Genomic DNA, 15,558 nt, shown 5'->3' with positions numbered 1-15,558 from the left:
TTCTTTTCCTTCCGCAGCCCTTTTCAATCTAATTCCTGTGGGTCTTCGTGTGGTGGCAATCCAAGGGGTGAAGGCAGGTCTGTACGTTGCCATGAACGCTGAGGGATATCTCTACAGCTCAGTGAGTACCTGGCACCTTTGGGCTCCTGGGATGGTTTGGTTTTGTAGGGGGAGGGAGGAGACCCCGCTGGGACTTGGAGACAGCTTTTGTGAAAATGGTCACGTATCGGAAAGCCTTTAAAAGCAGGAGTGGTGGGAGCTGCTGCAAAGCCATGCAATATTCACTTTCAAGTGTCTCCATGGAGTTTCGCGGTAATATTTCCTGACCTGTGAAGATATACTTTGTGCTCCTTTGAGGAGTTACCTAATGTAGGTCACGTTGTAGAGGAGGCTATACAGCTTGCTGGTTATATTCTGGTTTCCCATTTGTGAAATGGGATGGAGTGATTGCAATTGCTTCTGAATTGCACCCGGAAAACTATTGGGGGTGGTGCCCCAATGGGTCATACTCTGCTTTTGACTGCAGTGTAAATGCACAGCAATACACTGACTTCATTAAAATGGTTCTGGACTATTCTGTTGGCAGAGTGCTTCAGCAGAGCAGAATTACCCTGTATTTGTGTGGTCTTTTTAATGCACATAAAAGATAAGTGAGGCATTTTTTACTGACTAATTCCCCTATAACTTTCTTAGATGGCATGAAAGGGCATGAGGTTATTCATAAGATTCTCATTTGAAGTAAGTAATTGATTTTCACAGTGAATAATTGATTCAGTGATTTATTAAATATGGCAGCCCTTTGCCAGAATTTTTATGCTTCAAATAACTTTGCTCTAGTTCTACATAGTAAGAAGTGATAGTTAATAATACTCTGCTCATTTCTGTGGTTATGATATCTTTAAAGCATATAGGCAAGATTTTAATCTCATCTCCATTTGTGTAAATTTACAGTACAATGATTCTGCTCTTGTCTCGGCATTTGCTGCGCTTTAAAAGCGTACGTGAGATCGGAGATAGGACCACCAAAAGGGTGACTGTGTAGCGTGGGGCAGAGATGTCCATTTCCCTAACTTTGCTGTGTGCCTTCCTATAAACCTCTGGACCTAAGGAGATGCTGTGCTGTGTACTCAGCCAAAGCTGATGCTTGTGCTAGCTCCTACAGTAAGAGGAGGCTGCGGGCTCACAGTACAAGCAGTGTTGGGTTGTCTTTTGTCATTACAATTTCAGTAAGCGCAACGTACTGTCACAGTTGCTGTTGTCACTGTCACATAAAATGTAGCTTGAAAAAGGCACACCACTTCGTAGCTTGTAGAGCAGCAAAATGGTACCACCAAAATGTGTTACCACTTAGGATGTGCATAAGCGCAGCAGGATAGATCCACTGCTCTGGCTTTGATTTATGTCTCTGATGGCTGTCAATTAATTTTGCTTTAGGTTTCCTTGTGGGTGTTCTGTGCAGCAAGCTCTTGGTGGCTGTATTTTGGGGTGCTTCTCCTGCAAGGTCACTGACAAGGGATCAAAATCTTTGCTACCATCATGATCCCAGTAGCTTGAGATAAAAAAGGCTGAGTTGCACCTGTGTTTCCTGACCCATATCATCCATCTGCATTCCTGGTCGGTTTTAAACCTCTCACATGGCTGGGATTTCCCCCTTTCCCATGAGAGGTAACAAAGCTCGCTCTTCCCAGCAGCTCATGGTAGAAAATGGCAAGTCAACGTGTTAGTATGCCTGGCGAGGTAGGTCTCAAAACTGGCTGCTTGTCAAAAAGAGACAGAGAGATCAATCTGGATCTCTGTGGATGCCAGACGCTTCCTGTTCTTTCATAGCCCAGTAAACATAAATGACTGCCTCTAAATAAATTACATTGGTTTACTAACAATGAAAATCTCCTTTTTTTGTAAAGCTATCAAGTCCTAAAGGTAGGTAGATCGAGGTAATACCAAGTGTGGTGTGGTGCTGCATTATCAGGCGGGCTTCCCCCTAGGCACAGTGTCACAGGGGTCAGGACTGAAGTTTTGCCCTGTACCCGTGCAGTGCTGGGAACAAAGGGGTCCTGGCCCAGAGCTGGGGCTCCTCATGCCCCCAGTGCCCCTTACCTGAGCACTGCAGGAAAGCAGCATATGGCATTAGAGCCACAGCCAGCTGGGGTGGGTCTTTGTGGAGCAGTGGGGGGTCAGCATTTTCTGAACAAATATTGCAAAGGAGAGAAGAGTGTGGGGCTCAGGCAAAAGGAGAAATGGAGAGTTGGAAGCATGATGTTTGACAGCTGAGACAACGCGGAGGAAAAGCTAGCTAGCACACTGCTAGCAGGTAGTGAGGCAGTGAAGAGGGTAGGAGGGACATACCAAGAGATTTTGTTAGCAGGAGGACCATGTATCCAGGGAAGATATCTGCTATTTATATGAATTGTCCTAAAAGGCATCAAATCATACGTGTATTGAAATGAAGGTGGTTTAACGGAGCCTGCTTATTCCCAGCAAATGTGCCTGACTTAAATGGGAGGGATAATAAGGGATGTACCAAGATTGCCAGTGTGGTTACTGAAGTGGACCTTGTTGCATGCTATGGCTTGATGGCATTCAGCTCTGTCTGAACTAATGAGAGAGTAAAGCTGTTAATTTCATAAACATGATTTCAGGCTTCTGTTTGTAGTAGATGGATGCTACTGGCCCATCTCTGCTCCAGGGGGATGGAGCTTCCTGGGCTGGCTTTTCTTCTTGTTTTGACCAGTGGCTCTGTCTCTGTCTTACAACAGGAAATCAATAAATTCACTCTGCTTTGGAGCAGACCCCAAGGCAAGAAAGAAGAAAACTTGTGGATAAAGCCTGTTAGGTACAGGGAGCACAGGTCAAATCCCTCATAGCACCAAAGATGAGATTAGACCAGGGTCCTATAAAACAACTGGATGTGGCTCAGAAGGTCTCAGCCTATCCAAGCAGTCTCTTTTGGATGCTGCAGCTTTCCTTGTGGGGCAGGGATCCCACTCCAAGCCAACATTTGGCCTGGCTGTGTCAGTCGCAAAGGCTGTGCCGGGGAATTGCTTTGGCAGGACTGGACAGCCTGCTCCTCTCTGGGGCAAGCAGGCCCCCGGCCACACTGCCTGGACCCGACTGCTGCTCACCCCGAAGGAGAAGGGGAACATCGTCCCCGTTCCCTTGCTTAGCAGACCCTGAACTACAGCTTTGCTCTGTCTCGGGCCATTTTCCTTTGCTGTTGTGCTTGTACCTGCTTTGTCCCCAGCCTTTTCTGAGGGATTTTTTGAAAAATGGGTCAATATTCCCCATAGCTACTGTTCACTCGCGCAGATCCACTGATAAATGAACTTTTTCTGCTGCTTGGCTGCCTCGCCTGCTGTCTGTCCCAGACTAGCCCAGCTAGGACTTGCTGTAACACCCTCAAGCCTGGGACTGCTTTCAGATAAAATGCAGCTGTCCAGGGAAATGGTTCTTTTTTTAATTCTTTTTCCTCCTTTTGAGCCCAGATTGTCTGTGTCTGTAGCTGAACACATCATCGCTGTCGGGTTTGGGTTTTTTTGGTGGTGTTTAATCTGTGTGTGCCAGCTGAGACCTTGGCTGACATCCTCTGCCCTGGATCAAACCAGAAGCTATTATCAGCCTGGTCTTGGAGATGGTTTGTGCCAGCTCCTTCTGAGTTTGGGCCAATGTGCTCTTGAACGAATGCATTTAGAATAAGCAGCCCTTGGAAAAAGCCTTCCCAGTGCCAATCAGCACAAAAGCAGAGCTGAGTGGGGTCTCGAAAGCCAGACTCAGCGAAAAAGCTCGTTGCAGAAACATGCAGTACCCTCCTAGCCCAATGTGCTTGGCCACATCGATACCTTTAACAGCAAGTTTCCTCATTTATTCTGTGCAGTTAGAAATGGGCAGGGACGGTGTGGGGTTGGTTTGTTGCCTGAAGCCAACCCTAGATCCCCAGGCAGCTTTACAGGCCGAAATGCATTAGATGCCAAAGCTTGTTTGCTTGGGAAGCAGCTGTTTATGACTTCTGTGGGTTGTTTACTTACACTCGAGACCTGAGGTTTTTTCCAGACTAGCTTGCTTCTGACTCTGAGGTGTGCTGGGGAATTAGGTGCTGAGTAGGCAAGAAAACCATGTCTGGGTCTGAGGCACCTGGCTTTGCAGACAGCGGGATGCAAAAACACCGTCCTCACTGCAAGCTTGCAGAGTCATTGGTGATTTCCCATTGAGGTTTGTTGTGGTATGGGGTAGCTGTAAATTTCCTGATGGTGCACAAAGGTTTTTATCAGTGCCTGCTTTCGGGAGCTAAGCAGCTCTCTTGAGGATCCCCTGTTAGCATTCGACACCAAAGCAGCAACATACAGAATGAATGAAGGGCAGGGCGTTACGTGTACTGCCTCAGCTCTTGGGAAGCCGAGACCAAAGGCTGGTTGTTGCAGAGGACAGGGAAACACAGAATAAAGAGGTACGTCCTGCTCCAGTGACTTTACAGCCTGATCGTAACAGGAGACACAGAACATGCTCTCCTGTCTACCTGTCTGGAGTTAATAACTTCCCTACCAAATTAATTCCTGCTTTGGTGTAACCTTTCTCCGTGGAGTCGAAGCCGTCCCTTTGCTCCTGGCTCTCAGCTTTGCAGCTCAGCTCTCCATCACCCCTGTTGCATCTCACAGGAGCGCAGGGAAAGGATCTCATGAAAAATATTTTGTCTGAGGCACAAACCTAGTTCTCCTGGAGCAGATGCTCATCACGGGCTTGTAGAGCCTCCCCAGACCCACCCAATCACTCCAAGTACGCCCAAATTGCAGCTCTCTGTACAGTATGTATAATTCAGTGGCGCTGCAGCTGGGATGGGATTTGCCCCAAGTGCCTAACGCTTCTCTTCTAAAATGTATTGCTCGCACATATTCCTTGTTGTTTAACTCTGAGTTCTAATTATTTTTGAAACGGCAAATCGTGATACATAATTTATTGGAAAGGCTGAGAAAACCTTAGCAGAGATATGGAATACAGAGGGAGAAAAATGGGTCGCTTACAAGCGCTCAGTATGGTTTTACAGTATAAACCTGCGAGTTTGAAATGCTGAAATTAGAGCTTGAATCACTTCAAAGATTCCTGCTAATAAGGGAATGATTATGCACAATAAAAAAAAATCTAAACAGCACTGAAAAAAAAACAAGTCATGTTAAGAGCTCAGTGTGTCTTTTCATTTTCCCTTTCTCTGCTTTTTTATTCTGCTCTATCATTTTGCATAATAAACATGTCTTGCATAATAATAAACAAGCATCTGGGGAAGTATGTATATTAACTGTATTTTTTAATCTGCTTGTGATGCTGTAACTATTTCACTACAACTCCTCTAGGGTTGCTGCACTCTTATTTACATCGTTTCAAGGTCAGGGGCTGGAATCAAAAACGCTGCATTCTCTCCCCTAATAGGCTTGGGGTGTTAGACTGCTTCTACCGGTGCCATTTCTTTAATTCGTGGTTGACCTCCAGTCCTGCTTAGCCGATGGAGTCAGAAGTGCAGGTATGGCAGGCAGGTACCCTGCCTATTTCCTTTGTGCAGACTTTGCGAGCGAGCAGGCTTGCTGGGGGGATTCCCTGGTTTCCATGCCTCATTAGGGAGCCAGGTCAGCAGAGACAGAGAAACGTCTCCAAAGGCAAAGCACAGCGAGAGCCCAATTTAATGTACTTTTAATTTCCCTCCAGAGCATCCACTCTTCTTCACTGGTGGTTTAAGGGGGCTCGCTGAACGGAGGCATTAACTGGGAAAGCTCCTCCTGTCCCCAGGCTTAATTATAAGAATGGAGGGAGCAAAATGGAGGCATGGGGCAAGCAGTTGTGCTGAGGAGAGCCAGCCCCTGGGAGCAGATTCCTGCCTTGCATCGACTGTTCCTAAAATACAGCTGATGAGTGCCCTGGCACACCACCCTGGTAGCTTGGAGACTTATAAACACAGCTATCAATAGCAAAGTGGTCACTTTTCCCCCTTTAGGTGCTTCCACCCTCGTTGTTTGGCTGCCCTCCTCTCCCCAAAGCTCTCCTTGGGCCCTGGCAGTACGAGCTCCCTGCCCCCTGTGTGTGTGGTTGGGCACAGGGGTTATTTAGGATGTTACAAGAGCAGACGTGGCAGCGTGAGTGACATGTGCCAGAATCAGGCCTGACCTCACTTGGCAGGACCTCCTGGGCTGCTCGTCAGACCCAGAGGGCCGGCAGGAGAGCTGGGGTGCTGTGATGCTGTGGCTTTGTGGGCACGTTTCCCACTTGGTGCCATCCTGAGGGACCCGTGTCCCCAGGACATCCCTAGCACAGCACCACGGCGAGGCTCCAGGTGGGACAGTGCTGCTCTGCTCCTTGTCAGCATCGCAGGTGGATTGGGTCAGCCCTTGGGTCTGTTCAAGTCCGAGACTGTTGGGAGACCAAAATCGGTAACAGCAGGACATGACCCCTTGTTTTTTGCTAGCTTATGTAAGAACAGTGAAAATTATAAAGAATGAGCGTGCTCCAATAACAAGTGCCTTCCCTAAGCCTGGGTTGTGCAGGATATTTAGAAATGTGTTATGCTCCGTGTAATGCCATCCAGAGGAGAGTGAATGGGGCGTTGCCCCTTGTAAGCAGTGGTCTGTCAGTATTGGGACGCATTACGAGCTTTTGCTGAAATTTCATTTTGGAAGAAAATCGGGGAAAAACACTCCAGTGGTGCTGACTCATCTCATTTTGACACTTCCCCAAAGAAATGTTACAGATTCCCATTTTGAAAGAACTTCAGAGTGTTTTATATTGCTTTACCGTTCCTAATAAAATCAGAACAAAATGTTGAGGTTTTGGTGGAGCATTTTGATCCCACATGACTTCCTGCAAGCGTGAAAGGGAGAGGAGGGTAAAGTGCTGGTGGAGGGGATTGCTCCAGACTGTAAGGGAGGCAAGAGGAGGAATCTCAGAGAGAAATCACGCTCATGGCTACCATCTTCTGCACAGCCTTCTTGCTGCTGATTTCCTTAAGTCCAAGCTTTAAGCTTTGATCAGTAGCAGGCAAGTCTTGGGAACAGGTCCCCAGCAGCGGTAGGATTGCACACAGCCTGCCCATTTTTCTCCCGTGCATGGTGTGCAATCAATTGACCACTGCAGGGGAAACAATGAGGTTGAAGCAGAGCAGAACGGTCGATGCAATCCGATCTTCAAGTCGGATTTTGGAAGGGAATTCTAGAAAATGTCTGGATGGAGAGTAGGGTGGCGTGCAGGGAAGCCCTAGTTAGCAGGGGTGACGTGAGCGGAGCAGACTGGAGCAGCTCCTCCAGCTGCCACGGATGGGGACCGCTGGTGGCAGGGACGTCCGCATTGCTCTTGTGGATAACTGAGTCCTATAAAGATGAACCTGGGTAACTGGGGTTTTTGAATTGTGTTTTGAGAAAAGATATTTCTCTCTGGATGGGCCAGGTAATGTTTTCCTCTGTAGACAGACAGCATTTATTAGAAATCACGGGCCCAGGCTGTGGCTGGTGTTCCACCTCGCTGTGGAGTTGGAGTGGCAGAACGTCTCCAAGGGTTGCTTGGGGTTATGCTGTATTTGCTTCTTGTGTTGTATTTTCAGTATCCACTCATGAGATGCTTTTATGTGCCTGTGGCACAGGCACTAGCCTACAAGAAACTAAGCTGAGAACTGCCAGACTCATTACATTCAGACCAACCCACCCTGTCAGGAGCAGGGGGTCCACAAAACAAACAATGCATCAAAAAACAATGGTGTCAGGCCTGTAAATGGAGCTGGCAGGTCACAGGAAGAGCTTCCTCGCTTTCTGTCTCCTTGTGGGCAGCCCTGAAGCTGCCGGGGCTGAGCTGGGCAGGTAACTGCTCAGGCCCACTGTGGCTTCAATGGCAGGTCTGGGTTTTGTTGGTGCTGGCACATTTCTCCAGCCCTGGTCGCTCTGGAGAGGTGGTGGCAGCACAATTCCCTCTCCTTGCCTTCGCTTTGCATCCTGCTGGCTGGGTGATGCAGGAGCAGCCAGGGTCTGAGCCCTTCTCCCTGGGCTATTAATTTGCTTTGCCTCAAACTCGCCAGCTTGCTCGGCTTTTTTAATGCCATTTATCCTGTGTCTGTTCTGCCCATAAATAGGGACATTGTCTCTTTTCCACAAGCGAAATCTCGACAAATCTCCAGCGTGTCAAAGGTGGCAGTGGGATTATTAACATTTTATTTTGTGGTGGAGGGAGGATAAATATTGTCCTTCCTGGCAGGTTTTGAGCGAGGACGTGTTTGGCTGAGGTCAGGCGTGTGTTAATGAACTGATTCGGATCTCCTTTCTGATAGCTCCAAAGTCAAATATAGAATGGATAAAACTAGTGAATGGCATGCCTCTGCCAAACAGTGACTAATGGCTCTGGAGGCGAAGGCAGGAGATCCGACAGTCATAGGCAGGCTGAAAAACCCAAGAAGAAACCTTCCTGACTGTGTGCATGTATTTAGAACTGGGAGCCAAGCGACAGCAAACTTTTTAGGTGGGGAACATGGTTGGATTGTAATGTGGTTTTCCAGGAGAAAGGAAGAGAAGTGCAAAATGCTTGGGCTGGTTGGATCAGTGGGGAATGTAGCGTGCTGCAGCAGAAAGGGTGGGGTGGGAGCCTGGCTGTGCTGTGAAAACATACTGGTGTGACTTGCAAGGCAGAAATAACGTTCCTGAAGTCGGTGGAAGTGTGGAAGCGGTGGAAATGTGCCTGGGTGCTTGGCTGAAGCTGTGCTCCGGGCTCTCCCTTGCAGCAGGGATGTGGGCTCTGGGGATCGCCCTCTGCTTTCGGCTGCATCTTCTGGCACCTCCTGAAAGCGCCAGAAAGGAAAGCCGCCATCCACCCGCCTTCTCTCTAAGCCAATTCCTCCATGAAGCCAGGAGCGGGGTGGATCTGTGTGTGCTGTGTGGCGTGGGGCGCCTTGCCCACAGCACTGCCCGGGGACATCCAGGCAGCAGGCAGGATGAGACCCGTTCCCATCCCTCCTGAACCATGCTTGGTCCATGCATCTGGCCTCAGGGTGCATGGTGCACCAAAGAAGCCCTGCAAGGGCTTTTCTGGACGTGCTGGTGATGGCTGAGCCCAAATCTGGCCCTGTGGCAGTGCTCAGGAGAACAGCAGTGAGCACCAAAGGCAGAGCCCGTCCACTCCCACCCGCTGGATCCACCGGCACAGGGTCTGACTCTGCTTTATAAATATTTCTGACCCTTGTGGAAGGCTCAAAATGTAAGCCCTGAGTGGCGGGGGTTTGTTTGTTTTGTTTTGCTTTTAGATTTGTTGGTTGTGTATTCCCGGAGTATTTAATTATATTATCCAACTTGTAAATTTTGAGGGGATGAATAATCTAAGTAGAATCTGGACTTAAAATAGCTTTTTAAAAATACTCTGCTGCAAAGCCTTTTCTTGTTATTTTTTTTTTTTCTCTGCAATGGTACAGGAGACTTGAGATCGGGGCAGACTGAATGTTGAGACATAGGATTAGGAGAAAATGAGAGATTTTGAAAATTCCAGTAGTAAAAGGCAAGCCATGGCCTATTTTGTGTCAAAAATAGGAGGAGAAAATCATGGCTTTGCTGAGCACAGCCCAGACAAGATGGTTCAGAGCAGAATCTGGAATCCTGGCTTGGTCCTTATGTTCCAAGCTAAAATGAAGTTTCTCTCAGCAGTCATCTGTAGACTTCCCAGGACTAGAAAACCAAGTAATCGTGGTTGGAATCATTCCCATTTGTCCCTGTATGGTGTATTATTCCCCTTTCTGCCTGCAATTAGGCTACGTGTTTGATCTTTTATTCTTGTGACTAATTTCACTTACCTACGGTTTTTCTGTTCTTTAGTTACATCATCCAAAGGCTTCTGCTGCTCACCTTGTTGCCTTCTTCTTTTTCCTCTTCCTTAACCACTTTTCACTAATCTTATACAGTGTGGTTTTGGATTACGTACTGAAAAGATTCGTCTCGGTGGGTGGACACTTGTAGGCTTCCCCTACAGCTTTTGCAGGACTAAAAAGGGGATCTTTTTCCCCACTGACGCACTACTGATCCCATCCTGTGATGAATGGAGGGAGCTACACTCTGTGGAAAAACCCAACAAGCCTTAAAACTTTTAAATTAAATTAATTATCCCTCTCTGACATTGATAAATATCCCTCTACATGAATATTGGGTTAATTTGGTGTTTTGACACCTGAGCCATCAAGAAGGCAGTCAAGAGACTATGAGAGTGTCCTGCCACCTCTGGCATACCGACAGTGTCTGAGGTGCAAGGAGTTGTGCGTGGGGAGCAATAATAGGGTTTCGTGCTGCTCTTTTTTTTTTTGTAAATTATCTGAATCCCAGGAAGCTGGAAGTATTTTGGTATTCGGAGCAATGTACGCTCTAATCCCCCAAATACATACCTAGGCACCAGCCCCATGCTAAAAGCTTTCCAAAATATGAACGCCCTCTTGACATAAATAAGACGTGGCATGAAGATGGTGAGTCTTCGTATCTCCTCACCACTTTCCTCCTGGGAAGGCTGAAGGGTTGACTTGTCTTTATAAGAAGCTTCCTTGGTCGGCTGCACTGAAGGCTGCACATCAAATGCATTATTGATACCTGCGCGTGGGAGTTGCATGCACACATGCACGCATTACAGCCTCCCAGATGCTGTCTGGAGCACTGCAGAGGAATTACTGCAGCTGGGCAGAGATTGTCTGCTTCTCTCTAAAGCCTCGAAGATAGAAATCAGCATGAATCTCCTGCATAGCCTTTTCTCTTTCCACCATTAAATCATTGTAAGCGTGAAATAGAAGAGGGAGGAAAATACAGCCTCGGGGATTTTGAACAAGTCTGCTAGGTGAGGAGGCACTGAGAGAAGTGATGTCCAACTTTCTAGACACGTGCAAAACGAGCTGAGCAGCTGGCTTCAGGGTAATTGTGCCGTTCCCACAAGCACAGTCGCTGTGCTGGGCGATCTCTTTCCCCAGCAGGAATCTCTCCTAAGCAGGAGTTGAGAAGGGCAATTCTCTGCATCCCTGCCGCAGTGTTCAAGCCCCGCGTACTCCTGCCAGGCATCTTTAAAATGACTGTTTCCCCTTCCTGGTGGGTGGAGGAGCTGAACAGCAAGCTCTGATGGGCAGCCAGGTCAGAGGTGCAGTGCCACTTCAGTCTGATGGGAGCACCACTCAGTGCTGTCAGCATAACGCAGGGCCCAGCCTGTGGCTCTCCCATACCAGAGTCCTTAAAATGCAGTCCTTTTGCCTAAAGAAAATCCCGTGATTGGCCTTCAGGATAAGGCAGGTCTGAGGGTGTCTGGGTCATCTGGATCATGGGCAGTGGGAGGAATTAAGTCAGCTGGGGTTGCAGAGGCCCCAGAATGAATCTGTTATCATTTTCCTCGGCGTCGCTCCGGGGCTCTCCCACAATCTCAGATAATTCTCCACTTCATTGCATAGCTAAGGAAACCGAGCGAAGGGGAGTGGTGTGACATGCTCAAGGTCATGCGTGGAGGCTGGATTAGTCCTTCTCTTCTTCCTGATCCTAATTCTTTGCCTTGATCAGAAGCTCTCTTTTGTATCGCTGTGGTTATTCAGGGAACTGGTGCAGCAGCAGCAGCACAACTTATGTAGTATCTGGAGTCTGAGCAAATCAGTCTGCTTTGAAGGCTGTGTAGGCAGGGCTCGCTTCTCCCTCTCTGTCTTCCCATTTTAATTCTTTTCTGGCTCCTGAGCGTTTATGTCCCTAGCAATCTTCATTGAGGATAATGGGAGCAGGCAAAAGAACCACAAGAGAGCCGTACTCTGCCAGCCATCTTCCCTTGCACATCTTAATACCATATGTCAAGTGCAGTTGCTCAGAGCTCCACAGATCTCTCTTTTTCAGCCGCCCAAGGAGCTGGGGCTGTTTACGGTGTCAGCTTCACAAGATGGCAGGCGGAGAACTGGAGCCAGCTCCTGAGGAGCTCCGGATTGCAGCCGTGGTCCAGAAAGAAGCACTTGTGCTGCGGTGGTGCCCCAGGAGCTGAGCAGCCAGGTCTCATGATCCTGGCTAATTCAAAGTGTTTTTTTTTGAATTTTCCTGCAGCCCTGTGAAAATGTTGGCCACTGGATTCCAAGTGCAAGTGTCTCAAACGTTTTACTTTGCAACAATCTGTTTTTGGAAAGAGCTCCAAGTCATAGTTTCTTAGAGTATTTTAATTACAGTTTTTTATATCTCCAGGAGTTTCTTCCAAAGAACTTATTTGTGAAGGTTTATTATTCAAATTTGGAAGGGCAGAAGGAAATCAATTTCCTCCTTCAAAACTACCTTTTTTCACCTACTCTACTTGCTTATCACTCTTTGCCTTGCCAGGATTATTCTAATCAGATTTCACATATGGAAAAAAAAAAAAGACAAAAATAATTCCTCTCTTTCAAGTATTCAGTAGGCTTAAGTAAATTAAGACATTGCTCAGATTCTGCTCATTGCTGTGGTTGTGAATACAATGGAGGGTACCCGGTGTGGTTGGGGGAAGAATGGTGTCTGATGTGTGCTTTTTGTCCCAGGAGAGAGACCAGAAGGTAGGACTGAAACCAGCCTCATCCTTGGAGGTATTTTGGTTAACCCTGTGTTTCTGGGCTGCAGACCTATCTGCCAGGCATGTTGACACAGCCCAAACCAGCAGGGGCGAATGGTAGCGAGCAGATGCTTGTGTTACTGCGGGTAGCGCTGCAGGAAGATGTTCTGGAAGCCAGGCAACCAGGCCTGCCAGCCTGGTGCTTCACCACCACCTCTTTCACTGAGCTGATCCAAAGGGGAACCAAACGTCTGTACTGCTTGAGTGGTTTTGCAAATCTGTCCTCAGCCTAATGCACCAAATAACAGCTTGCAGCAAGGCCAGCACGGCTTCTCTGCATACAGCTTATTTCTGATTTGGCAGCTGTTTAAGAACTTTATTTGCTGTACATGTCAAGACTGATAGCACTCCTATGGGGGCTCTGACCTTGACCATCCTCCTGTTCTTCCTCAGTGAGCTCATTACAAGCTCCTAAATTGTCGAGAAGGTTTTGCCATGAGCTACAATGAAAGTGCCTTTCTGTAAATGCTGCTACAAGGAGGTAGGCTCACGCTTCAGCGTGAGGTCTGGGCTTATGTACGTGGTAAAAGAGGGCTACTCTGATACTATTTCTGTTCCTTTGTATGACAACCTGAGTATTTCTATTGAGTTGGACAGAAATTAGATCCGTGTTCTGTAGGGGGGTTTCTTCTTGAGTGTGGTTGCAAAATGGTTGTGCTTATAGCCAGAAAAAGGACAGTGCACAGGCTACCAACAATCATAGGTTATTTTGGAGGTTCAGGGCACAGGGAACTTGTCTTTAGAAATAATATAGACCTGCAATCAAAATGTTAAAAAAAAAAGTGTCTCTACTTTGCAGATGAAAGCAGTTCTTGTCCTTAGGGTGCTAGTGGGGCAGTTTGTAAGGTCCAGCTCCTTGCTCTGCCACAGACACCTTGCCTTCCTCAGGCCCAGTCACACAGGATTCAATGGAGCTGCCTAAACCTAGATATTTATCTCCCTCTGCAATGTGCCAGCATATTCTGCCTGTCCCCGAGAAAACTGTGGTTCTCCCATAGGTCTCGTGTCCTACCTGCCAGCCCTGTGCATGTCTTGCATGCCCCAGGACGTCTCAAATAATACTAGAAACTTACATTTAGGTAACCAAATCAAGCCCTTAATTTCTCTGCCTCAGCCGCTCATCTATACGGTGAAGATAAGATTTCTTTCCTACTCCCACAGAGACAGTGTGGAGATAAGTGTGCTAGAGATTGACAGGCACTCGGATGCTACATTGAGGGCACTGTGTAAGAGCTTGAACAGATAAGAGAGCGACTACATGACAGCATGAGGGTGTTGGTTTTTTTTTTTGCTTTGTTTTTTACCTCAAAAGATTTTCTCCTTCACATGTCCTTTTTCTATTTTCTATCAAGATGCTAGTGCTGTGAAACAGCAATGAGCTCATGTGAGCCTCTCACACCTGAAGCCTTCCTGGTTGACTTTGCTCCAGATTTAGCTGTGTTTCCATCTGAATTCAGCCATCCTGGCCCTGCTTGCCCCAAGTTAGTCAGCCACAGAAGTGTGCGTATGCCTCAGCAGCACTTGGAGGGCGCTTCCATTTGGGATATCTCTATTATTTGTTAAAAATGAAAAAACGAAAAGAGGCTCTTGGTTTTTAGGTCTGCCAAGTTGGAATGGTGCAGTGAAGTAGGGGAAATCATTGTTTGACTTAAAAATGGAATAAATTGACCTGGCACCACCGAAGAGAATCAGCCAGGAACCCAGCTATCTTACTTTTCAGCTAAATCACTGCTCTGGCACCTAGTTACTTCATTGCCAGTGGTGCTGTAAATACTTGCTCCCTGTGGTTTCAGCGGGATTTCAATGTAATCACCATCCCTGCAGTTCTTTCCCCTTTTATTTACAGACTTCAAAAGCTCGGTTTCATGCTCATCATATAGGACTCTGTTTCCTAACATCCATTTGGAGGCTGTCCGAAAGAAATTTTATACAGCCCGCAATCTTTTCAAATCTGCTTACCAGAAGTCTGCAGAACGTGAGACCTAAATAGCACAGGCACTTTGGAGAGTCACAGCTATAGACCCCACTGAAACCTGGGGCAGGGTGTTAGGTAATCTCCTTCCTCAGGTCTCCCCTGAAAATTTAAACCGTTATTATTTACAATAAGGTACTCCTGTGTGCAGTGGGAGAGGTGGACAAGAACAGGAGTCTGGCAAGACGTCTATGCTTACCAGCTCAAGATTTAGGCACACAACTGGGTAACAATGTACATTTTTTCTAAAGACTCAGAGAGACTACAGCACTCACTCTTTAGGTGATTATGTCCTTTTATTTATATTCTCTTTCATGGTGTCCCCTTCGTCTGTGCCAGCAGTCATCAATCATACGTTCAAATACTTGGGTATAATCTGTTCTCAGTAGTGTCAGTTCAACTTGTAAAATTCTTTATGGTTAGCAGTGTCTCCATTTCTGTGAACAGTCCGTTGATGATATTATCAACAAATATTTCCCCTCCTGCAACTCTTGAATCTCTAGGCATTGAAACACCCAGGACCTGAGTACAAGCCAACAAGAGGCCATCTAAGTGCATTTATATGTCACTGGCATTGCCTGGATTCTCCACTCATTTTATCTATTGTGTTTTTTACTGAGAACACTCTGAGAGAAGGCACTGCTGTAATTCCTCCCATACACTGCTAGCTGTTGGAATCAGGATCCCTTCATGTACACCCGACTCTTGTTGAGTATTTCTCTGGCCAGTTCAGTAGCCTCATACAATGGCTAACTCATCGAGGACCTGAGCACATCCTCAATTTAATGGGAAAACTCTTGTGCCTCCAGTTACTCCTCTGCTCAAATACTTGGCCAAATTGAGGAACTATTTTCCTCCCGAAGATCCTAGGGGAAGTACTAGGTTGTGATCTAGACCTCAGGGCATCTCTTGTGCCCTGCAAAATTTGGTAACATCCATCTGGTGAAAATATTCCACTCTGCTTCTTTCTAACTCATCTCTCTGTAGGAGCCATCTGTCTGTCTGATCTTCCC

The 15,558-nt window shown here is 47.1% G+C and overlaps 1 protein-coding gene across 7 annotated transcripts in view; it reads left to right on the top strand.

Moving 5' to 3' along the window:
- Positions 1 to 15,558, top strand: part of FGF12 (fibroblast growth factor 12) — a 223,109-nt gene that overhangs the window by 154,923 nt on the left and 52,628 nt on the right. For all 7 annotated transcript variants that reach the window (XM_068691764.1, XM_068691767.1, XM_068691765.1 and 4 more), the window contains one exon: positions 18 to 121. In XM_068691764.1, the coding sequence (XP_068547865.1) occupies positions 18 to 121 (104 nt within the window). The remainder of the gene's footprint in view (positions 1 to 17; positions 122 to 15,558) is intronic.

Source organism: Anas acuta, chromosome 9 (assembly GCF_963932015.1).
Source record: "Anas acuta chromosome 9, bAnaAcu1.1, whole genome shotgun sequence".
Taxonomy (NCBI): Eukaryota; Metazoa; Chordata; class Aves; order Anseriformes; family Anatidae; genus Anas; species Anas acuta.
The sequence above is the reverse complement of the archived record's forward strand: the minus strand, read 5'-3'. Positions and strand labels throughout refer to the sequence as shown.